The 26,402-nt window shown below is 36.8% G+C and overlaps 2 protein-coding genes across 3 annotated transcripts; one reads left to right on the forward strand and one right to left on the reverse strand.

Moving 5' to 3' along the window:
• Positions 1-50: 50 nt before the first annotated feature.
• Sgt1 (suppressor-of-G2-allele-of-skp1) lies at positions 51-6,009 on the reverse strand. Its single transcript, XM_064042715.1, has 6 exons — positions 5,849-6,009; positions 3,784-3,900; positions 3,331-3,532; positions 2,676-2,761; positions 1,678-1,782; positions 51-1,237 (listed from the first exon to the last, which is right to left on the reverse strand). The coding sequence occupies exons 1-6, from the start codon at positions 5,879-5,881 to the stop codon at positions 1,133-1,135; spliced, it is 648 nt and encodes a 215-aa protein (XP_063898785.1). The 5' UTR covers positions 5,882-6,009; the 3' UTR covers positions 51-1,132.
• A 484-nt stretch (positions 6,010-6,493) lies between these two features.
• On the forward strand, positions 6,494-16,354 carry LOC110377738 (nitrilase and fragile histidine triad fusion protein NitFhit). 2 transcript variants are annotated; one of them, XM_064042703.1, is made up of 11 exons: positions 6,494-6,636; positions 7,197-7,379; positions 7,718-7,876; positions 8,169-8,364; positions 11,151-11,283; positions 11,916-12,134; positions 13,189-13,398; positions 13,992-14,106; positions 14,592-14,669; positions 14,920-15,005; positions 15,423-16,354. In XM_064042703.1, the coding sequence occupies exons 1-11, from the start codon at positions 6,628-6,630 to the stop codon at positions 15,535-15,537; spliced, it is 1,503 nt and encodes a 500-aa protein (XP_063898773.1). In that variant the 5' UTR covers positions 6,494-6,627; the 3' UTR covers positions 15,538-16,354. The 2 variants fall into 2 exon arrangements, with proteins under 2 accessions (XP_063898773.1, XP_063898774.1); XM_064042704.1 differs by lacking the exon at positions 6,494-6,636 and adding an exon at positions 6,785-6,901.
• The last annotated feature ends 10,048 nt before the right edge of the window (positions 16,355-26,402 follow it).

Raw genomic sequence — 26,402 nt, forward strand, 5'->3', positions numbered from 1 at the left:
GAAATTCTGTTGGTTGTTTATGGAATAGGTAAAAAATACATTGTCTAGTAAAAAAAAAACATATTTATTGCGTACATAATAGTGTAGTTATTTTGGTCACGCTACACATAATATAGGCACTTGAAACTTAGTTTTAAGAAGCTAGCAGAATATAATATTAAGTACAGAATACCTATTTATTAATGAAATTATTATGGGAAACTACCAAAAAACAATAAGAACGGTCTTTTTATTTATAAAAATATAAAATACTAACGACTCAGGGACCCGATTCTCCTAATTTCAAAATGTCAAAATTGAATCGCAATAGCAGTTTTAACCTTAGCGGGAATTTAACCGGAAATTAGACCTTTGATTGGTAAGCGATTGGTCTGCCATTTTGGTGATTTTGGTCTATACTATACGGTAGTTTGCTCTACAATCATATTGCAATCGTATATAATTTGCAGACAATATGATTCATTATTGAATCACAGAAACGGATAAAAACGTTTATTTATAAGAAAAAAAAAGCGAAATGCCACATAGGAGTTACTTTCGCATTTATAATATTATAGTAGGGATTATGTGCTTCTAATTCTGCTTGCCTCCTAATTACAAGTATCAAGATACATAATTCATTATTATAAAATCTATTAACGCAACGAAGAGCAATTTTCATTGTCAAACTATTATCGACATTTTTATTTATTGAAATAGGGTCTAAATTCAATTCATATAAACTTCCGCATGTAAAATCACAGTTATGTCAATTTATTTTAAGACTAAATTCTGCCAGCAATTTCACCCGTCGAAAAAGTAGCCTGGATTAATAAGTTAACACTGAAATATGTATTTTTTTTTAATCGGACCAGTACACAATGAGATTAGCTCGTTAAAAAGTAGCCTCAATAAATAGGTTACCTCTGAAATATTTTTTTATAACGCCTCACAGATAGATCCTGAGATTAGGGCCTTTAAACAAACAAGAAATTCTTCAGCTTTATAATATTTATTATTTTATGTCCTATTTCAATAACCTTAAAGTCGATAATAGTTTGACATAAAAAACATTTCTGCGCTACACCAGCCGTAATTCTCATTAATAAGACATTATTATTATAATTAATTATGCTTTTAATTATTATGAAGTTCAATCCCATTTCTTGAATTCAACGCCATCTGGCGGCTTCATTTCGACTTTATCTTGGCCTACTTGTTGCCAGTTTGTGCTTAAGACGGTACCTCCGGATTCAACCTGTAAAAAAATAAAATTGGTTTAGCATTAAAGATATTTTATTTCATGAAGGTTAAGTCAAAGCTGCGAGGATCAATCGATCATAAAGTTAGGCAACACTTGAATAGACCGTGTCTCGGAAAACACGATAAACTGTAGGTCCCGGCTGTCATTAAACATCCTTGGCAGTCGTTACTGGTAGTCAGCCGGAACGTCTGACAACCAGTCTTACCAAGTTTTGTCCGTGTCATCTCATCCTCTGAGCCTTTTTCCCAACTATGTTGGGGTCGGCTTCCACTGAGTGGTTAGAGTGGAATCCACTCTAACCGGATTCAGCTGAGTACCAGAGCTTTACAAGGAGCGACTGCCCTATCTGACCTCCTCAACTCGGTTACCCTGGTACTCAGCTACCATTCCATTGTCTTTAAAGCAATCGACAAAAGTTAGGTTACCATACTTACAAAACTTTTGTTCATAGCTCGTCTAACTTCGTCTGAGCCTTCTCCGTATATCTTCTGGAAGAGAGCGTTCAGTGCCGCGTCACCTTCTGGCTTCTCTTCTTCTTCCTGTTATCAGAAGGGCAAGAAGTTCAACAAATAAACTCATGAATAATAACATGTTTTTTTTAACATATTATAGCTGTAGTTCGGTAGTAAATAAAAATAACATATAAATTCATAGTCATACTGTACAGCGTGTGTACAGCCTTTTTATCGTCCCACTGCTGGGCACAGGCCTCCTCTTACATGGAGAAGGATTGAGCATTATTACAATTGATGAGTATATTCATACATCAGTCCGCAAATCCTTCCTAATATAGTAAACGGTAAAGTAACTCTTTCGTCACGGTTTCAGGCCAAAACCACTGAATCGATTTCAATGAAATTTGGTGCACGGATAAATCAAGTCTAGGGCCCACGAAAGGACATAGGCATATGTTTTATCCAAATACGGCAAGTAGTTCCCTCAAGATGTTGGTGATCTTTATATCGGGTGTGTCGTTCACAATCACATTAAATCATATCACATATACTTTATGATATTCTATGGCGAATTGTAAAAAAAATAACCTAATCCATTCAGTGGTTTAACCACAGGAGTCATTTTTCGTTTTTATAATTTACAACATCATGTGTAAAGCAGAGATAAAGTTAGGAGTATCGTATGTTTTGATCAGTCGACAGCTGTCAGTTTTCAAGGGAGAATTTCAGTTGTTTGTAATGACTGACTTTTATATGGTGTTCTAATTTTTGCACATTTTTATTCCATTTACTTTGTTTGAAAAAATCATTTTTTTTATTTTTACGTATTTTTCTTTTATCTTTGTGTTAATCGACATATATTAACCAGTATATTAACGCATTTCATTTAATGTGATTATGAACGACACACCCGATATAATATTCCCTCAATGGGAAACCATATTTAAATAGAAAATAAATAATACAAAAACGCTTACCATTTTCTTCATTTCCTTTTCAATTTTATCCCAGTCTTTTTTGAATAGCTTCGGCGGTTGTTGAGGCCCAGACGCATCTATGACCGCTGTAAACAAAAAATATTCAAATATATAAAAATGAATTGATGTTCGTTAGTCTCACTAAAACTCGAGAATGGCTGGACCGATTTCGTTCGTAGAGGTCCAGGGAAGGTTTAAACGATACGAAGTTTGTTGGGTCAGCTAGTATTCAAATATTTATGTGTTATTAGATTATCGGTTTCGATACCTGACTGAAAAGATTTTTACCCCTTACCATATTCAAATGATGATTGAAATAAATATGATATTTATTTGTATGTTATTTCATTTCCTAGCTGTTTGGCAAGAGCTTTAGAAATTATATGTGCTAAAAAGTACAGATGTTCTATTCTCGGAAGCGTATTTATGTCTATAATATGTTTTATGTATGTTTATATATTAAACACTCTAAAACTACTCAACCGATTTGAAAAATTCTTTCACTGTTGAATGGCTAGACTACCCCATACATGTTATATTTAGTCCGGGACGGGAAGAAGTTCCCCTGGGATGCGGGCGAAAACTGCAGGAAACAGCTAGTCGTGAAATACAACATATGTACTACTTCACTATTAAATTAATAAGATAAACTCACCTTGTGGTATAGCCTTAATATTATCTTCTTTCCTATCACCGTCTAACTGTGTCCACCTCAATCCTTCTTTCTTCCGTAGCTTAACCTCAATTTTGGATGGGGTGACGACTAGGTTACACATGCTAGGTACTATTTCATGGGCTAGGTCTAGTTCCAGACTGTATTCGGAGTCTGAATCGGGTATAGCACTAGATATGGATAGCTGAAATGAGAAAATAGCATTTATTAGTATAAGCCATATACCTATCCTTTTCCTGACTATGTTGGGGTGAGCTTTGTTATGACCACATAGTCACCCATCCACAGTACAATTTTGCATTTTTTTTCGTTTATTGTGTTTGCCGTAGTAGTTAGTAGCTTTATTGAGAAGGTGAGGTCAGATAGGCATTGCTTATGTTAGACTGAAAGCCTGACTGGAAGCCATAAATTAATCATAAAATTATTTATACTTACACTTCGCTCTCCATAGTTAACTTTAACTTTATCCTTAGGTGCATTCTTCAGTAGAACTGTGATGACAACTTGAGCGTCAGTCTGATACCAGTCGTGTTTTATTTTAGTGCGGCTCGGCTGTAAAGGGAGAAAAACTCACTTTTAGATTTAAAAAAAGATGAAGGGTTGTACTCTTAAGTTGCGGTGCAGCCTCAGTATTTACCTATTATATAACCTAAGATATCAATTTAAACATAGTGATACCCCTGCATAAAAGTTCAGCACAATATCGGAAAACAACAGGTTAACCAGCTTTTACTAGAAAACTGAATCCAAATCGGATTATTCATTTAAGAGCTATGGTGCCAAACACAGTGGTTAAAGTTATAATACTAATTACACCTCTTTTTTGTTGGCAGTAAAAAAATAAAGGTGTTCTTGAAAGATTGAGGTAGACAATGTTTTTCTTTTCGTTGTCTTGAGAGACTGCTGAGAGAAGTCGTGGTGGCCTAGTGGGTAAAGGACCAACCTCAAGTATGAGGGCGCGGGGTCGATCCCAGGTCAGGCAAGTACCAATGCAACTTTTCTAAGTTTGTATGTACTTTCTAAGTATATCTTAGACACCATTGACTGTGTTTCCGATGGCACGTTAAACTGTAGGTCCTGGCTGTCAGTGAACATCCTTGGCAGTCGTTACGGGTAGTCAGAAGCCAGAAAGTCTGACACCAGTCTAACCAAGGGGTATCGGGTTGCCCGGGTTACTGGGTTGAGGAGGTCAGATAGGCAGTCGCTTCTTGTAAAGCACTGGTACTCAGCTGAATCCGGTTAGACTGGAAGCCGACCCCAACGTGATTGGGAAAAGGCTCGGAGGATGATGTCTTGAGAGACTGCTAATAAAATTTATTTTATAGTTCTTCATAAACTTTCTCTCTTACAATGAGAATAAAGTAAATAACTGAATAAATTACATTAGTATGTAGTGCAAATCAGTAAGTTTAAAGTAAACGTAGCAAGATCTTTCAGTACTGGCTAGTAGCCAATTCACAGAGAAACCAGTCACGCTCATGAGTGATTTAGCAAATTGTGCATCATAGATGAATGCAAATTGTGAAAAGAATGGTGTTTTCAACAATACATATGGATGGCGTTTCTTGTCTTATGGTGAAGACATTACTACATTCTTTTGTTTTAAGGATAACAATAACCATTCAATCTATTATATTTTCTACTAGTGTAGAGTGCGGTTATCACGTTTCCAAGAGAACTCTTCAAAAGTCCAGGATAAAAACTATCCTATGTTCTTTCTCAAGGTCAACTCTATCTCTGTACCAAATTTTATTAAAATCAGTTCAGTGGTTTAGACGTGAAAGCGTAACAGACAGACAGACAGAGTTACTTTCGCATTTATAATATTAGTAGGGATTACATGGTTATGCTTGAGTTTTATGAATATGTTGCTCTTTGATTCAGGTAATATATCAATGCTGATGTAGATATCTTTCTATATCTTTCAGACATTTTTGGATATAATCAGAATCTTACTAGAAATTAAGTCAGTCTCCTTGATATTACCGTGTGTTTTATATTACCGCAGTGCTAACACCTTGGTATCAAAGCTAATTGAAGTATTTTAGAATGTTATATTACTCATACTAAAAACTTTGCTGCATGATAACTTAAGTAAGTATTGAGCGATGCCATATGGACTAAACTTACCATGACAACGCTTCTAGAAATGGTTCTTTTACACTTTTTTAGCTACATTTAATAAATTAACCTTACCTAAGCATATTGTCCTAAAGATATTTAGTTTAGCTCGTATACTTTCTAAGTTATTAACTTTGAGAACACTGGTAGCCAGTTATTTTTGAAATTCAAGCAGGTCTCTTATTTTAGCAAATTAAGTGCTTCCAGAAGTTTCCTAAGCTCATGATGTTATTAATATTGTTGAAAACATTGCAATATGTGTTTGAGAAAGTGTAAGAATACCAAAAAGTAGGCGAGAGTGAAATCATTGACTATTCTATTCTAAAAATGGAAAGTGCATTTTCTATGAATAAACAGTAAGTAAGAGTTAAAATGTTACCTCAATGACCGGATTCTCTTTAGTTTCAGTCATGTTTTCTTCTCAGATGCTCGGAATTGGTTGTTTTAGTCCACAGAAATGTTGAAAAATATTTATTTTTACACACCGAGCGACACAATATCAGCAGATTTTTCTAGACTAATGGTGCGTTCATAATCAATATTCAAGCTATATGTTGATAAGTCATGCAAAACGAAATATTGAAGATTTTTTTCTTTTATTTTAGAAATGCTTCAGTTGTATATCATATTGTAAAAATATTAATCAGTTATCAAATTTATAAATGCTAATTTCTGGAACTGTTTGTGTTATTAAAATATCCGTAATTTATATCCAAAACAATCGTCACCGTTAATTACGTATAAAGTTTTTGAACACATCTCGGTCACTATTTCGTTTCACGCATAGATTTATTTTAAATTATGTACGTTATAAAAAAAATACATAATTTGTCTGAAAAAGTAGTATCTGAATATAAGAATTGAAATTAATTTGATTACTGTTTAACTGAAAAATGTGTTGTTATAACAGCAAAGTGACTTACATTGAATTTAAGAAAAAATAAAACGTGACTAAACGAAACGTTGTGTAGGCGCCGAATGTCAATGTCAAAAAACATTTTGCATTTTTGCAAAAACTGTCAAAATAGGTAAAATAGGTACTGTCAAATTATTTATAATTTTGCAGTGATATCGTAAAAATATTAATGGTTTAAAAACATTACCGACAGTATTTTAATGTAACCAGATAACTCTTTTCAGAGTCTTCTTTTAAGTCGTATGATGCTGGTAAGCGGACGTTTATCTTGTCTGTAAACATTGATACGATACAAGGTTACAAGATGTATAGAAATAAATATATTTATTTACATAAGTAGTATTATATCAGTATAACTTTGTTATCAGTATGACTATAAACTTTGGTAGATTGAGAACAATTCTATATCAGTCTACAGTGTTATCTTAGATTCATTGTTTTTTAAAAGTATAAAAGCTTGTCATTTGTAAGTGCTCGTAAAACTACTAAAATATACGTAAAAATAACTATACTAAGGTAAAATATTACCGCTTTTCATTGTAATATATGTATTTATCTGACTCTAACTCTAAAAAATATTCTTCATAATTTAAACTAGCTCTTGGCCCTGGTTCCACCAGTATCCCGAAAGAACTATACTTATGCCCTGCATCTGGATAAAAAGTAGTCTATGTCCTTCTTTGGGCTGCAGACAATCAGTATACTCAATTTCATTTAAATTGGTCCTCTAATTTTTCTGTAAAAGCTAGACAGAAATCTAATAATATCTCTACATAACTTCTCACTCGAAATTCCTCATTTCTCATTCCAGAATTGGCCCTTAAAACTCTTAACATCGGTCTCAAGAATACATTTCATAAGACAGTGCAGTATTCGCAACATGGCCACCGTGAAGAGAGTCGCGGTTTGTCAAATGACTTCTGTGGCCGATAAGGCGGTTAACTTGGAAGTAGTTAGTAATTTAGTTAGCCAGGCTGCTAAGGATAATGTGCAGGTATGTTGATACAGTAGTTTTGTGGAATTAACAAGTTAATGACCAGCAGTTTAATTTGTGACCAATTTTAAATACTCAGCTCACTTTTTCAATACATTGTCTTGTATCCAAGATACAATATGAAATTAGTAAAGTTGCATTTCTACCTGACTTGCAATCAGACCCACACACTCATACTTGAGGTGAAGGTGGTTTAACCATTACGGCACACAATGTGTTGCGGGTGAGAAAATTGGTCATGTACCTGATCTCTCTCCAGTCCCATCGGGCTATGAGAGTGAAGGAATAGAGAGTGCACCTGTGTCTGGCTAATCTAAAAGTGCTATTATTATTTTCAGATGCTATTCTTCCCTGAAGCATGTGACTATATTTGTGATAATAAGAATGACACATTAAGCCAGGCTGAGTCTATCATAGAAGGAGCCACAGTGGCTAGTTACAGAGATTTGGCGGCTAAGCATAAAGTGTGGTTGTCTATGGGTGGGATTCATGAGCTGGTTTGTATTTTTGCTTTTCTTAAATAAGCAAAGAATATTGCAAACATTTTTTTCGCTAAAATTACTAAAAATATATGTTTGAAGCACCCATTGGTGTGATAAGGCACGGTATTAATAATATGGCAGTAAAGTTGAGATTAATGTAACTTTAAATTGGTAAGTAGTTGGTTTTGTATTGTTAAAATTGGAATTAAACTTTACTGCAATGCTATTAAATTATAGAAAGTATTTTTGAACTCATCAATTCTTAACTGACATGCACAAAAATCTCGACCAACCCAATTTTTTCCAGGATGAAGCATATCCTTCAAAAGTGTGCAACACACACATTATAATAGACGACAAGGGTAACATAGTACAAACGTACAGAAAGCTGCATCTCTTCGACGTGGAGATACCGGAGAGGAATATCAGGCTTAAAGAGAGTGACTTCTGTCAACCCGGAGACCATATTGTTGCACCCGTTGAGACTCCGGTGGGGAAAGTTGGTGAGTACACATATAATGGCGTCCACGGCCGATTGCGGACACGGCGGCTGTTCTCATTTAAGGAGATCAGCCAGCTGCGCAGGACATATTATAGTGCACGAGCATTTGCGCAGACACTTCACTCTCATAACCCGATGGGACGGCAGTCCAACACCACCGGAAAGAGATAAGGTGAGTACACATACCTATCATATAGAATAGTAGTCAGTCTTCGGCAGTCGTTACGGGTAGTCAGAAGCAAGTAAGTCTGACACCAGTCTAATCAAGAGGTGTTGGGTTGCTTGGGTAACTGGGTTGAGGACGTCAGAGAGGCAGTACCTCTTTGTAAAGCACTGGTACTCAGCTGCATCCGGTTAGACTGGAAGCCGATACCAACATAGTTGAGAAAAATATATACATATATGTAATATGTATATACAAGCTGTTGATTTGCATCCGTGCCATAGTCAAGGAGGTTAAAATTAAATACGTAAATAATCGATTTGAATTACGGTAGGTGGGAAAAAGCTAATATGCGCTGCTTTTTTTGATGTTGTAATTTCATGGTATTTCAGAATTTAGCCCACGGTTAAACACAAATCATAACAGAATTCCCCCGCGGCCACAGTGTGTGCGTGATGGCAGCTATGTGTGCGTAGACAGAGAAAACTAATGTCTACGTGTGTGCGTGAGTGTCGATGTGTGAGTGTCTTATCTACGACATGACAGCGCGAGCGCGCGAGCGAGCGAGACCGAGTGATACGCGATAGCAATCATTTTACCTAAAGTTTCGAAAATCACCTTCATTATTGTCATTAACTTCGTTTTACTTTACTTACTAATTTTTGAGCATATCTTATTAACTACAGTAATAAGCAATACTAGTGCGCGAAAGAAAGTTCACTAACATGTTAACAGCTGATTGATAAAATGTTCGTTTTGCTTTATCTTTCAGCATAAAGTTTTCGCAGTGATTTAGTTTTTATTTTTGAATTAAATTGGTTAATAATTAGAAATTTTGCTTCCTTCTTAACGGTCTTAGGACCTTGGAACACGGAAATCTTATTAATGACGTAATACTAGTGCGCTAAAGGAAAGTTCACTGACCTGTTAACAGCTGATTGATAACATTTTCGGTTTGCTTTAACATTCAGCGTAAAGATTTCGTAGTAATTTTGTTTTTACTTTTCGATTAAATTGGTGAAAGATGTGTTAGTTAAGTGTAGGCACGAGGTGATTCTTTCGGGTCGTAGGTATTATTGGCGTGGTTAAGAAATCAACTTATTTACACTAATAAAATTGATTAAGCTGACTACGTATTTACAAAATGTACAAATAAATAAATTACCTAGTTTAGTTACCCGGAGGTACTGTTCAAAGCTGTCACCTTCACACTCTTGGCACAATCGAGCACGACGAAGTAGCTGGTTGTCCTTCAGCTAACATAACACTATCACATTCGTTTTTAATGTGTCGAAAGTACTAAGTTAGCGGTCCTAGCACATAAGTCTGTCACATGACCAGCATGACCCTCCGTGATGAGGGTTCCCGGTCGGTAAACATTTCCCGGAACATAGGTATGTACGGCTGTCATTGCACATCCTTGGCAGTCGTAACGGGTATTCAGAAGCCAGTAAGTCTGACACCAGTCTAACCAAGGGGTATCGGGTTGCCCGGGTAACTGGGTTGAGGAGGTCAGATAGGCAGTCGCTTCTTGTAAAGCACTGGTACTCAGCTGAATCCGGTTAGACTGGAAGCCGACCCCAACATGATTGGGAAAAGGCTCGGAGGATGGATGGCTGTTAGTACACTGTTGTCACTGATGGCATACAGGCGGACCATCGCCACCAACTCGTGTTCGTGTAGTTTTCCGTCATCTCGCACTTTGTACCTACACGTCGCGGAATTCAAAGCGCACGTACGCAGCAGCGGTGGCGACATCAAACACACTGCTTGCCGTCGGCGCTTGTTTGTTCCGGCTTCAAGGGCACGCGGGGAGCGGCGAGGCGAGTGTGTGGGAGTACTCGCACTGTGATTGGGTGAATTTGGGTAGGCTGGATGATCTACGATTTTTATTGAACGATCGTTGCGTATGCTTTGTGCATGTATCGTTTGCGTTTGTGTGAGTGCGCAGCGCGGTAGTAAGGCTAGTAACACACGCGCCGAATTAAAGTACGGCTGGGTTACACTGACGGATATACGTAAATAAGAAAAAAACATGAAAAAATTACCTACCCATTTTTTCGTTGATTTGGGTCGAGAATCATTAGCATATTTACGTCCTTGACTATGGCACGGATGCAAATCAACAGCTTGTATATATATATTTTTTTTTTATATATAGTTGATAGATATAGAACAGTAGAAAGATTGGCAATCAAGTTATTTTAGTGAAGCCAAAACTTAAATACATCAGCTAAGTGTCATTTTTACACGCTTTATTAGGTCGACTTGTATGTAACTAAAGTAGCTGTGTGTAATGGAATCTGAGGTAACTTATATAGCTGTCTTCCAAGAATCTTGCGTTATGATTCTTACAATCGCAAGACGATAATATGATACTGTCAAACTAATCTGATGATGGAGCTGGATGATATGAACTGGAACTTCATGATGGAACATCGTACCATAGCTGTGTTTGGGCTTGTTAGAAAGGTCCTGTACTGAACTATGACCACGATTAGATTTCAAGGTCTGATCATGAAGCCGGAAGATAGGCACTGGAATTCTTGATTTTTTGGATTTTACGTGCATCTATAAAAACGTGTTTTTCTGGTGTTTTTTAACTATGTATTATTTATTTACAGGTCTCTCAATATGTTACGACATGCGTTTTCCTGAACTAAGTACTTCGCTCAGTATAGTGACGGCTGAGATACTGACTTATCCGTCAGCTTTCACTCAGGCTACTGGAGCAGCTCATTGGCATGTTTTACTCAGGTGAATTAGAGAGTATTGTGTTTTGATTTAGTATTATTTTTTTCTTAGTTTTCTTCAATTTTAATAGTTTTTTTTGTTATTTTTTAACAAACATACGTTATTTATTTTTCGAATGTATTATGAAAAGGACAAGATTTTATATACTTTCATGTCATCACCTGTCTAGCCTTTTTATAGCTTTCCAGTCTAACCGAATGTAGCTGAGTACCAGTTTGTCACATAGAGCGATTTCCTATCTGATCTCCTCAATCCGGTTACCTGGACAATCCCATACTCTTTTAAACATCTTTGGCAGTCATTAACGGTATTGTTATCGGCACGGATATTGAGCTCTCGGCGGAAGAGTGGGGATCGCTTTGCGCACCGTACACTTAAGGCAATAAACCAATAAATCGCTTCTGCGCAGAAAGGCCAGACAACCGTGCCTTTTTCAAGGTGCATCTGGTTGCCTAAGTGGGTTGAGGAGATCAGATAGGCAGTCGCTTCATGTACACTGGTACTCAGCTGCATCCAACATAGTTGGGAAAACGCTAGGCAGATGATGTGTTCGCAAATAACTACGTCGTTTATAAACTAATTATGATAATTCTTTTTTGGACTAACTATATTTACAAGTTTTTTGTCCTTTCTAGAGCCAGAGCAATAGAAAATCAATGCTACGTCATTGCAGCAGCCCAAGTGGGGGCCCACAACCCCAAACGAAAGAGCTACGGCCATGCCCTCATAGTGGACCCCTGGGGCGAAGTCCTAGCCGACTGCGGGGAATCCGCCCCTTGTTATAAAGTAGCGGAGATAAGTGATGAGAGAATCAAGAATGTTAGGAAGAATATGCCTGTTTTTCAGCATAGGAGGTTGGTAATTTTTTAGTTTAGTAGTTTTTAAGTAATGAGATAAATCTGGTCTTAGTTCTTTTTGGTACATTTCCTGAAACAAATGGTTTTCATTAAAGTTAAATAAAGATATATTTTTTCGACATAATGAAATTGCTTGATGGTGCTTGAAAATATTTTAAACTTGAAGAGTTTATTCGCTTGTTTGAAAGCGGTAATCTCAAGAACTGTAGGTTTTAGGTTAGATTTAAAATTCTAGCCAATTTATTTATCCTCCATCTAAGTAGACACTTAGCTGTAAATAATCTCTTTAGGGGTTTTTGCACAAAATACATATTACTCAACTTCCTAAAATAATGATTCCATTGACGAAGTAAATACTATATATTGCATTTACATTGATATTGTAGCCGTATTGAATTGAGATTCAAAATAAATACTTGTCGGCGTCAGGATCCGACATCGTTAAATAAAATAAAGAGGTCTTCACACAATCACTTGGTTTATTCCAATTAACACAATATTAGTCACGACAATTATTTATCACGAATTTGTGGGAGGTGTGCACTCGGCAACGGTCGGCGAACGAATGACCCGAGACGTGCGCGCCGCTTTATATAAGCTCCACCGTTGACAGATCGACGGTTGACACATCGACGGTGGCGCCGTCATACTCATATCAAGAGTGTTTACCTTTAGTTAAATTCCTACTTAAATATAATGAAGCTGAAGAGTTTATTTTGTCAGAATAAAAAAAAATCTAGCCCATTATTCTACTAATATCATTATCCTCCGAGCCTTTTCCCAATCATGTTGGGGTCGGCTTCCAGTCTAACCGGATTCAGCTGAGTACCAGTGCTTTACAAGAAGCGACTGCCTATCTGACCTCCTCAACCCAGTTACCCGGGCAACCCGATACCCCTTGGCTAGACTGGTGTCAGACTTACTGGCTTCTGACTACCCGTAACGACTGCCAAGGATGTTCAATGACAGCCGGGACCTACAGTTTAACGTGCCATCCGAAACACAGCCTAAGATATTATTCTACTAATATCAGACCCTAAATATTTTTCAGACGCAACATCTACTCTTTATACTGCCTAAGTCTTCGCAAAGACTTACTCCCGGCTCATCAAAAGTCGGCCGCGGTCGAGCCGTGTTCGAGAATCTCGTCCGACGCGGGCGTTAACCCGGACGAGCCGTATTATAACTTCGGCCACGTTATAGTGCCTGAGTCTTGTGTGTTTTTTAAGTCGAAGTTGACATATGCTTTTGTTAATTTGAGGTAAGGAAAATTTAGAGTTTTACTAGCTTTCTGAGGTTTTCACCTGCTTTTTGGGGGGAACTATTTTCAGCGCCCGGATAAAAAGGTTTGTTAATGATTTTGAGGGAACTACTTTATGCATCCGGATAAAAAGCATTAGTAAAGATATTATTCTATAAGCTATATTTCTTTGCCAAGTTTCATCAAATTCCATCAAGTACTTTTTGCGTGAAAGTGGAACAAACATACCTATACATATCTATACATACGAACTTTCTCATTTATACCTTACTAGCTTCCGCCCGTGGCTTCGCCCGTGTGGTGTGTTAGTAAAAAGTAACCCATGTTCATTCTAGTACTACCAAGAATATGTGTACAAAGTTTCATGATGATCGGCTAAGTAGTTTTTGCGTGAAAGCGTAGCAAACAAACGGACTTTTGCGTTTATAATATTAGTAGGATAGACATGGGGGCCATTTTTCAAACAACAGTTAATTTCTATACAAAAGCTGTCAAAATGTCAAACATTCTTCAGAGAAAAGTTATCTGGCGATTGAAAAATAGCTGCAAGGCCAGGACAAACATAAATAAAAATTTGACTATTATTATTACAGATGTGTATTACCAGGGCACGTATTGGTAGCTCCCATCAGAATGGCTGAGAGGAATAGAGATATGACAGAAGATGAAGCACAGGACTTTTATAAAACTATCCGATTGGTGCAAAGGGTAAGTTTATCATCATCATCACCATATCATATCATCATCTCCCGAGCCTTTTCCCAACTATGTTGGGGTCGGCTTCCAGTCTAACCGGATGCAGCTGAGTACCAGTGTGCCACAAGGAGCGACTGCCTATCTGACCTCGTCAACCTAGTTACCCGGGCAACCCGATACAGCTTGGTAAAACTGGTTAACAGACTTTCTGGCTTCTGATTAGCTGTAACGACTGCCGAAAATATTCAAATGACAGCCGGTACCCATCAATTTATCGTGCCTTATGAAACATTAGCTTTTCCCGTACCCGGTCAAAATTTAGCCTATAATCATTTCAGTAGTTTCGATAGTACAGTCAACTTCAGGTCAGTGGTAACAGTTTTATAGGAAAATCGAACTTATTACTATTGAGTTAAGGTGCATGACAGTTACCACTGATGTGCAGTCTACCGTACATTTATTATTTTGTTTTTATATTACTTGTTTTTTTCTTGCAGTTGATGGAAAAAGTCCACAGTGCAGATTCTTGTACGGTTACCATACAAGATGGGAGAGACGCAGGACAAACTGTTAAGGTAAATAAATAATATTGTATTTATATTTGTGATTTTGAGAAAATTATTAAAGAAAAAATTGCCATGGTGAAAAATACAGGGAAATAAGAATTTTGAAAATCGAAATATGTTCAAAATGTTTTTCAGAATTTTTGGTGTTCCCTAAAATAGTTTTTAATAAATAATATTATAATTAATTATATTAAATTTATTTTTGTCAATATCTGTAACAAGCACTTTCAGCATTTTTTTAATAATATTGTTATTTCAGCATCTCCATTGCCATATTATGCCGCGAAAGAAAGGGGACTTTATTGAAAATGATCTCATCTATTTAGAATTAGCCAAGCACGATCAGTAAGTTATTTATCTTATTAACTATCTCTTCTATTCGTCACTAGAGCACTATTTCCCGCAACCGGTTAAAAAGAAGTACAGTCCTTCCTCAGGTTCTCGACTATTTGTGTACCTGTCATTAAAATCGATTCGGTAGTTTTAGCGTGGAAGCATAGCAAACAGACAGTTACTGTTGCATTTACAATACTAAGTACTAATCATTTTCTTTGCCACACTCAGTCGGTCCTGGGTACACTTCAGGTCGGATTATAATATTTTTTTTACGGCATTTAAAATAACGCCAGAATAGATTGTCAAATACTTCCTATTCTTTTGCTCAAAATTGACCGTATCTGAAACAAACGAAATTAGCCCAAATATTTTATTCATATCAATATTTTTACACATGAAATTAACCCTTATTTCTTTGCCCTCAAGGTTCAAAAAGGGCCACCCATCGAAGCCGCCCAGAACACGCGAAGAAATGATCACAGAAGCCACTCATTTGAGGCTAGAACTACAAAACTTGTTGGCAGAAGAGAAAAATAGTTGATAAGTATATTATTTATTTAGATTTCTGGTAAATATATGCAAAATTTTCGTAAAAAAAGTCTGCCTAGTGGGCTAAGAACCAACCTCTCGAGTATCAGGGCGCGGGTTCGATTCCAGATCAGGCAAGTACCAATGCAACTTTTCTAAGTTTGTATGTACTTTCTAAATATATCTTAGACACCAATGACTGTGTTTCGGATGGCACGTTAAACTGTAGGTCCCGGCTGTCATTGAACATCCTTGGCAGTCGTTACGGGTAGTCAGAAGCCAGTAAGTCTGATAACCAGTCGTGCTTAGGCATATTGAGTTGCCTGGATAACTGGGTTGAGGAAGTCAGATAGGCAGTCGCTCCTTCTAAAACACTGGTACTCAGCTGCATCTGGTTAGACTGGAAGCCGACCCCGACATAGTTGTGAAAAGGCACTGGGTTGAGGAGGTCAGATAGGCAGTCGCTCCTTGTAAAACACTGGTACTCAGCTGCATGATAGAAACCCTGAGAAATGGAGGGTAACTCTCGAAAATTAAAAAAACTTATTGATCAACATCAAGTTAATTTTTTGCATGTATTTACCAAAAATAAGTAAATAAATAGTAGGTAAATTAATAAGTTTAAGACATAAATAAAATTAAAAGTTACAGCTCAAAGCCATGGATTGTACAATAACAAATAAATTGTTGTTAAAATAGTTGGCATTGTTTGTGAGAAAATAAGGTGATTTCTTGCGGTTCTAGGCTCTTGGTCTATGATTAGTTTATCGAATGTAGATAATATAATTACTGTAATATATTGTTGAATTAAATAAATTATTTTAAAATATAACTAGTTTTTTTTTTAACTTTGTCAATTCCTCCATAAGATACCTTTCATTTTTAGCTACATGACTTTTCTTACTAGTCCAAACGGCTATGATACGATGTTCCATCATGAAGTTCCAGTTAATATTTTTCGGCTCCATCATAAGATCAGTTCGACAGTACCATATTATTGTATTGTCATTAGAACTACATACAGCTGACAATTTTTATGACGCTAAAATTCTTGGAAGATGGTTAAATCAGCTACCTTAGATTAGATTATATTACATCGTTACATACAGGGGTTCAATTATGCTAATTTTACTCAAGTGACATACGATTGATATCCGACTGAGATTCAATCACGACTTAATTACAATTGACGCATAGGTATGTGGCATTCCGTATTTTTTTAATGAATAGTTATTATCTATCCTTTTATGTGTTACAATAATGAATCAATTAATTTACGATTGTAGAGCAGACAACCCTATAGACTTATATATTGCAGACCAATAGCAAATCACTGGAATGTCATTGGAATACGTTTGGTCTTATATTGGTAGTATAATTTCCGCTAAGGTTAAAACTGCTATTGAGATTCAATTGTTATCTAATTGTCACATTATTGAATTAGCAGAATTGAGACGCATTTCGACCTAATAAAGTAAGGAGTCAAAAAGTTACCTTAAGAATTGAAAACTTATTTGGTACGATAACACAACATACCCAAGTTGCAAAAGTATTGGCTCAGAAATCTTTTGAACTACATAATACAGTGGAGTTACCTGGTTAAATCGAGTGTGAAGAAAGGTGTATGAGCTACACGCGATGGGAGAAACGCCAAAAAGATCTGTTTTATAACTTTTAAGGGGTGTTGCTTTGAAGTTTTTTTATAATTTATTTCTTTGTGTGGAAGGAAATAAAGGATTTGATGGTGTATTTTTTTTTGTTGTACTACGAATATTATAAATGCAATAGATGTTAAGGGTGTATTATGTTGGTTACTTTTTAGTAATTAAATAGTTTTTGCCCATTTGTACAACGGCAGAGTTAGGGGTATTCGTTCCGAATTTTCTTGTGGGTGGCTACTACTTTCCGCGCCCGGGCAAAAAGTAGTCTACGTCCGTTTTCAAACTCAAGACAATCAACGTGTATCTAATTTTCTCTAAATCGGTTTAGTGCCTGCCTAATTTTGGCGTGAAAGCGCGACAGAGCTGCCTATAGTAAGAATGAACATTTCCTTCCTAAAAAAAATCTAATAGGTAGCTAAACAAAAAACTACATGGAACATGTATCTACCCAATGATATTATATATATAATTATCTACCCAATAAACTTGCGTAAGTGCGAATCTGACTCGCAAATGTCGGGTTCCATACCACTACCTATGAAACTCAAAAATCAGGTTTGTTGTAAGGCTCTCTGGAATATGTATTTTTCCAGTTTTCAGTAGGTACTTAACGTAACCTACCTATTTATTGTTATAGCGGCAACAATAATACCTACAACACCTGTGAAAATTACAACTATTTAATTATCACGGTTCGGCCTATTTACAGACCAACAGTAGAACCTCAGTAATGTAATAGGGTCCTATTTAATCTAACCCTTCAGTTACAGAACCCTAAAAAACACTACAATATCAACGCTACCGGTAACTATAGCTACTTAACTTTCGGTCCACGAGTCTGCAATTCGACGTACGTTGCAACGTTGTTACGCATCGAATCTAGTTTGAGAGGTCGCGTTGACACTCGCTATCCGATTACAGAGGACCCTTGAAATAGTGGTGGGACACGTGTGTGTTCGAAAAAAGTCGATGCTTAAAATTTTTTTGGAAAATATTTATCGATATAATTAGACTAGCTGTTGCCCGCGACTTCGTCTGCATTCTCGTGCATTTAATCGTTCATTGCTCATCCCCCGTAGGTGATAGCGTGATAATATATGTGTACGTGCCTATGTGTTGAACCGGCCCCCAGTAGTAGTCATGCAAAATTTGATTTAAATCCATGCAGTACTTTTTGAGTTTATCCGGGACAAACATACAGACAAACAGACATACAGACAAAAATTCCAAAAACTACATATTTGGGTTCAGAATCGATTATGGATCACCCCCCAAGTATTCTTTAAAAAAAATATTCAATGTACAGTTTTGACTTTCCTATCATTTTATTATATGTATAGATGACGCCTGCAACTTTGGCCCTATAAGAGAGAACTACGTCCCGTATCCAGGTATAGGGTAAAGAGTAAAAAGCAGCCTATGTTCGTTATAGCGTAAGTACTTCTGACAATCTACCTCTATGCCAAATTTCATCTCCATCGGTCGGTTCAGCGTGTTTTAGCGTGAATGAGTAACAAAGTCACTTTTGTACATATAGTTCCATGAAGTATTTCACCAAGTTCTATTATAATCAATTCAGTAATTTTGGCTTGATAGGGTACCTACAAACATAGCTATTTATAGTAGGTATATACATACCTTACAACCTTTCGTATTTATACTTAATATTTCTAGGATAAAGACAAGTAAAGAGTGTATCAAAACATATCCTTAAAATGGATAACAATAAATTCAAAACATTTTGTACAACAACAAGTTTGTACAAATGTAATATGATTAATGCTATTTACGTAGGAAACTGGTACTTTACAATCCATTTGTGTAATAACTAATAACTTTTGACACGCGACGTGTTTGTGTGTCGTTTGTCAATATCGTTCAAGTGCCTATTTTGGTAGGCATTATGAATTATTTGGACAAAGTTATGTATGGTAGGTAAAGTAAATAGGTTTGGTTATTTTTGTAATTAATTTCGGAAGTTAAGTAATTTGTTGATTAAATAATGACTTTTTTGTTCACAAATTAAACTGACAGTATTGTATTGAAATAAGTATACCTAATAGGTACTATGGATCAGTGCTGCCTACACTTGGGTATAAATCTATGCTTTTATTATAAAGCAGAACATTTTGTTTCTTGGTTTGAAAGCGCTAATCTGCAACTATTAGGCGATTCAAAAAACAGAGTAGACAGACGGCTCATTTTCCGAGGAAGACTATACAGGCTCCTTTATCCGAGTGTGCGGAAGTTCCCAAGGAACCTGCGTAAAATCGCTGACAGAAACCAGTTTAAGAATTTTTTTAAGACCACAAAAAAATCTCTACGGAATATATGAAAAATATCGACAAAAAAAATCCAAATAAAAAATATTGGTCCCATCACTATCCCGCTAGTTGAAAGTAGTTGAATAGTTACCATTCCAGGGACCTTTTCGCCCAGTGACTTCGGAAGCACCGTTTGAAATATTTATAGGTTACCAAAACCCTTACAATGGGTAACTATAGCTTAACGGCCGATCCCAATACTCTATCATCTGTGGATTTGCTCAGTAGGTAAAAGGTTGAATTGTGACATAAGCCCCATACATGTAGGTACTTACCTAATGTCAAATTTCTACCCGCAGTATGCAAAATAAAGAATAGGTAGAATATTATAAACAGCCGCAAGTTTGAAAACAGTTGTCAGACTTTCTGGCTTCTGACTACCCGTGACGACGGTCCCACCAATTTATCGTGCCTTCCGAAACACGGAGGAACTCGTTATGACAAGACGGTCACCCATCCACGGACCGGCCGTGCCAAGCCAAGCTCTTTTACTATGGGGAATATTGTTGACTTCGATCCTCTCGAAATACATATAGAGAGTTGCTACCTAATTGCTACCACCTACCATTAGTTGCTACCAATTGCTACCCGTGGTTTCGAAGATATTCAGCATCTAAAGGTGACAGCCGTTCTGATATCAGGCTAGCTGTATGATGACAATGTATTGTCAGTATATTGTCGATCCTGACGTTAACGGAATATCTAGTAACTTCATACTTCTCAATTCCATTTATTCGGTAATAGATAGCAATAGAGGTATATTGGCCCACTTACCAAATGGTCCTTTAAGCTTCACCCGACCCCTTTAATTTTGAACATGTCATCAACTAATGCTATAGGGTATTATTACTTGACTAGCTACGCCTGCGGTTTCACTCGATCTTGGCTTGGACTTATATTTAAAGCATAGTGTTCCGAGCCTTCTCCTAACTATGTTGATGTCCACTTCCAGTCTACCATGCCACATGGTGCGACTTGATCTGACCTTATCTGAAATTACTCGTACCTATTTATTCTAGCATGAGAACTACAACGCATCTGGATAAAAAATTAGCCTACTACCTACCTACCTTCCCCAGTAAATCGGCTATCTAACACTGAAAGATTTTTTCAAATCGATCCATTGTGTCATTAGGGAGTTCAAACAAACAAACTCTTCAAATTAATATTGTTATAATATCAGTAGATACAATAAGGGTATGACATGTAGTAGAAGTATACATCCAAGACCCTAAGGTCGAGCCCCGTATAGCAATCTCGTAAAGGGATGATTAATACATAGCGCCCAATCAATTTGACATGTTCCAATGAATATTGAGTTTGAAGCGACATTTTCGATGATAGGAAACTTCGGTCTAATCTTTAAAGCCATCTTGCCTATTTTTCATTCTATCTTAGGACCGTAAAGGAAAAGTATTAGAGTACCGGCACTAAATAGTTTGCAGACTAAATAGTCGGCCGATAGTTGACCCGATTTCTATTTTTCTTTGTTTTCATCTTGGTTAGAATCAAAGTTTTCAGTCGGTCTGATACCGGCTTACCTGATCTTTGAAATGTGCGTACTAACATTATGATTTGTGAGCCCAAACAAACTATCGACCGACTAAAAGTCTGTAGTGTTTGGGTAACAAATAACAGGTTTTCCAGTCGTTACGGGTAGTCAGAAGCCAGTCTTACTTAGGGGTGCCGGGGTAACTGGGATAAGGAGGTAAGATAGGCAGTCGCTCCTTATAAAACACTGGTACTCAGCTGCATCCGTTTAGACTGGAAGCCGACCCCAACATAGTTGGGAAAGGCTAGGCAGATTATGACGTAGATATAAACAGTGAATGCAACTTCTACACAAGTTTCTCACTGTTAGACAAATGAATGACGAATCGCATCTCGTGCAAAGTTTCTTCGTAAATGAATATAGTTTGTAGCATGGAGAACAAAATGACTAGCGGAGATGTCATAACGCAATATCTCCTAAGAAAGTAGCGCGACAACATGCGAGGCGAGGGGGATGAGGAACATTACTAGCTCCGCCTTTAGGGTCAATTCCCACTGGAAGAGCAGCGGCCGGCAGCGGCCGTAAATGCAAGGGATTGAGCGCGAGCGCGGCGGGCCGCGCGGCGCCGCGCTCTTTCATTTTCCGTGCTCTTACGGCCGCTGCCGGCCGCTGCTCTTTCAGTGGGAATTGACCCATAGGCTGCCTGTCCACCGGACCGGAGCTAGGCTGCGGAGTGGAGAAACTGAGAAATATTAACCAATAGGATTGAGGAGCGGAGGTTTTGTGCAATCCTATTGGTTAATATCCTCCGGTGGACAGGCAGCCTTACACGCCTTCTATGAAACCCAGTCATTATTTTCAAAATAAAATCACCAATCAATCAAGACCAACCTTTGACAGATTAATTTGACAAGGAACCCCAACGTCTCATTCATTAGTTCTAGTAACTGATCACGCCTACTACGTTGCTTGACCTACAAGAAGGCGCCTGACCTACCTTCCTTATGGCATCTCCGCTATATTTCCTTCCTCCGTGGTTTGGAACATACCGTTATTTAATTTTAATTAAAACTTTTAACTGTTTTATCGGCGCTAAATCCCAAATTGATTTGGAAACTTCGTCTCACATGTTACTGAGGATTATAAGTTTTGGGGGAAGTTCAAATGATGTGGTTATTTCGGGGCTAACTGTTATTTAATTTTAGAGAGCTTTGTGTGGAATTTAGGTTACATTACAAGTCTATCTTTTGTATAAGTACATGCTAGTTTATTTATATTTTCTGGTAGTTTCACCCGCAAGGGCCGCTAGAACTTCGAAAAGGGCAGGAGGATGATAAAAATGAGTTTCACCCGCTTCAAAAGAAGAACTTTTGTCTTGAAAGTATCTTGTTTAAAAACCTGATAAATTAGCTATATTGCTGCCAAGTTTTTTCAAAATCCATTAAGTGGGCTTTACGTAAAAGAGGAACATTCGAATTTATAATTATTGGTAATGATATCATAATATTAAAATAACATATAAGCTATTTTTTATCCACGCACAGGAAGTAGTCCCCTAAGAGCACGAGAAATAGTTAGTATGTGGAAAATCCTATACGAAAATTAAATTAAATTGTGTGGTAAAACTTACTCACAGAGTGGCCTCCAGGGATCACAAAACATGAGCACATAAGTTCTGATTAATTTTTAAGTGGGTTAGTCATATGTTATTGCTGATAACAATAGGTTTTGTTATAATTAGAACCTTTGTTAAATGTGTAGGTATTATAACACTTGACACACTTCAAACTTTTAGTCGGCCGGTTTTGTTTGGGCTCATAAATCAGTATGAAGATGAATGGTAGCACGCATATTACAAAGATCAGGTATGTAGCCGATATGATATCAGACCGATTGAAAACTTTGATTTGTCTTGAGAAACATGTCATTAAAATTACTTATACATCAGAGTAAGGTAAGACTTTTAGCCAGGTGCAGGAAGAAGTAGAAAGCAAGGGAAGGAAGCGGATAAAATTGCTGGAGGAAACCAGTTCAAATATCCTACTAATATTAAATGTATATGTCGGCGTCAGGATCCGACATCGTTAAATAAAACAAAGAGGTCTTCACACAATCACTTGGTTTATTCCAATTAACACAATATTAGTCACTACAATTATTTATCACAAATTTGTGGGAGGTGTGCACTCGGCAACGGTCGGCGAACGAATGACCCGAGTCGTGCGCGCCGCTTTATATAAGGTCTACCGTTGACAGATCGACGGTTGACACATCGACGGTGGCGCCGTCATATATTTATGTCTCTTTCACGCCAAAATTACTGGATGAATTTTCATGTACCTGTCATTAATATAGCTTACCCATCAGAATAACATATGTATAAGCTATACATATACTTTCAATATGTGTAGTTACGGCGAAGGCAGGTGAACCCACGATCGGAGTACTACTTTCATAAACATATGTTATTAAAGTCAAACGTATATTTACGTAGAGTGGTTTTGTAGATAAGATCTGAAAATAGTAGATAAAAATGTATGTTCGTGTTAACGGTCTATGCACCCGTAATATTCAGTACACGCGATTGCAAGTTCTGAAATCATAATTTATGTGACTTTCAAACGTCATGCAATGCACTTTATGTTACCTATTTTGGGGATTGGGGATGTGTATAGATGTACCTTAGATAACATATAATTATAAGCAGAAAGCTGATTAAAGCTATAAATAACCCAAATAAAAGCGGCCAAGTGTGAGTCGGACTCGCGCACGAAGGGTTTCGTACCATATACCTCTATATGTCACCCAAAAAAAACCTCTGTTGTATGAGAGCTCCTTAAAATACAAAATTTAATGTATGTATTTAGTTCCCATAAATTTGGGAAACTGACAACTTTCTAGCTATCAAGGTTCATGAAATACAGCCTGATGACAAACAGATCGACGGGAAGCCTTGGTTCAAAACAGGGTAACATTTTACCGTATGGTTACGGAACCCTACAATACAACTTACATTTGTACATATATACATGTATTTAAAAGCCAATGTGGTACACGTTAAGTATTAAAATAACTTGCGTCTAACCACAGTGTTTGACTGCTATCGACAGTAGAGACAGCTTAATTGACCACTTTGTGTTACATCTAGCTCAGGGATGGTTAACCAATGGTAGCACGTTGCTAAATAATTTGAGAACGCCTTTATTTCGCATCTACCTGACTATGCAGCAAAATAATTTGAGCACGATATTATAGTGCATCTAAAATTTTACATTTGAAATTATCTTGTACTAATATATAGTTCTATACTAATGTAATAAAGATGAAGCATTTTTTTTGTATTTTTGTACCCTAAAGTTTCGAAACTACGGAACAGATTTAAAAATCTATTGCTGCTGGGCAGCTAGATTATCCCCAAGTAACAGCTACGGGAAGAGAATTTCCATGGAAGCGTGTGAAACCGAGGGAAATATATAAAATAAGTTGTCTCTCACGATTTCACCCACGTCATGAGGTACCTCCTTTCCACATCTGGATAAAATAGAGCACAATGTTATTAAGAGGTTCGAGCATTTTAATGGTGAATTAAATAAAATAAACAAACAACTAATTAGTTTTTTTATTCATAACAAAAATGCAAGTATTTGCTTGAAGACGGTGTATTTTTTTTTAAATCTGGCTTATGGATGAAGAAAATAAAGGTTGTCCATCCCTGAGTGCATTCGTGTGCAGCAGCTATCAGGCTGCTAACTTATTCATTAACTTGATACAAAGACTGCTTAGAACTGTGTATGTGCCTTTACTATGAAGACTAAGTGCGAAGAATTTAAACTTACATTGTACCTAATGCGAAGCTTAAGAATTACACTATTCCTACTAAGAATATGCGAAAGCAACTCAGTCTGTCTGTTGTGGTTTCACACCGAAGCTATTGAATCGATGTAACATGTGGTATAAAGATAATCTGTGGTATAAAGAAGGCCATAGATAGGTATATCTTTTAATCCTGGTGCGGGCAGAAGTTACCTTGGGACGCGCGTGGAACCATAGGGAATAGCTAGTTGTTGACTAAAGAAAAATTTTAATCTCTACTGTATTTTCGGAAGCTTTCTAAAATATAGCCTACATCATCAAAACTACGATATTTTTTTTCCATTCTATGACTAACCTCGAAAATTAATCCTTTTCTACGTACCTATATACCATTATTACATTCTACCGTAAGAACACTATTATATTCTACTGTGTCACAAAGGAAGGCTGCACTTTATCAAAACAACGCAAAACCCAAAAACATAAAGAAACAATATCAATTAAGTCATAACGCATTAACAATTTCCCATCAAAAAGAAAAACAGCAGCGACTTAAAATACACAATTTCCCATCAAAATAATCCATCAATCATTCTTATATTACAACAAAAATAATTATGTAAAATGAATAAATCCTTTATTGGAATTCCATGAAAAAAAAAACACCAATTTTCCTCAGCTTTTCGCAATATCCTTTTTACAAAGTTCAGTGGGCCTCTGGTCTCAGTCGCGAGCAGACGTCGGCCCCGTGTCGATTTTCGCGGCATACTCGAAAAGTTTTAGTGATTTGTGAAGTGTATTTAGTGTTGTGTTTTAACGTGTTTTCTGTGTGTTTTATTGTGTGTTTTCCGTGTATGAAAATGGATAATTTTTGAGTTATTTTTCGGGCGCTGATAAAAGGTAATGTAGCTTGATTTTTACTGTAGTTGTAACTCTTTTGTTTTGTATGAAAAAAATCTACCCTCGTATAATATATTTTTACATAGTGTGCACAATTTTTTGCTATAAGTTAGCAATTTTATTAATCAGAAGAAAACGTTCTGTAAATTACTTAAACAATGTAATACATTATAGATTTCAATATGCAATTTGCATTGCCATACATAGGTTAAGGTCCTATTTTTAATATCTAAGGTCACATTTGAAAAATTCTTTCAGTGTTAGATAGCCCATTTATTGAGGAAGGCTACAGGCTGATGTGTATGCAGTAGTTCTTAAGGATCGCGGATAAAGCCGTATACGAAATAGTTCTTAAGGGACGCGGGCGAAACCGCTGGTGGAAGCTAGTTAGACAATAAAATGCATATGCGAAATTATTACTAAAATCGTGGTATATATTCGCTTATCGTTAAAGTTAGATACTGCTTGATCAATAGCACTACCTCATATAGGTATTAAATAGGCATAGTTTACGTAGGTATATATTATATGTATTAGTCACCATAATGACTTTTCATGTCGGTTGATATGCTTACTTCATAAACATAGTCGCTTCATATGCTTGTAAAACACTGGTACTCAGCTGAATCCGGTTAGACTGGAAGCCGACCCCAACATAGTTGGGAAAAAGGCTCGAAGGATGAGGATG

Source organism: Helicoverpa armigera, chromosome 29 (genome assembly GCF_030705265.1).
Source record: "Helicoverpa armigera isolate CAAS_96S chromosome 29, ASM3070526v1, whole genome shotgun sequence".
Taxonomy (NCBI): Eukaryota; Metazoa; Arthropoda; class Insecta; order Lepidoptera; family Noctuidae; genus Helicoverpa; species Helicoverpa armigera.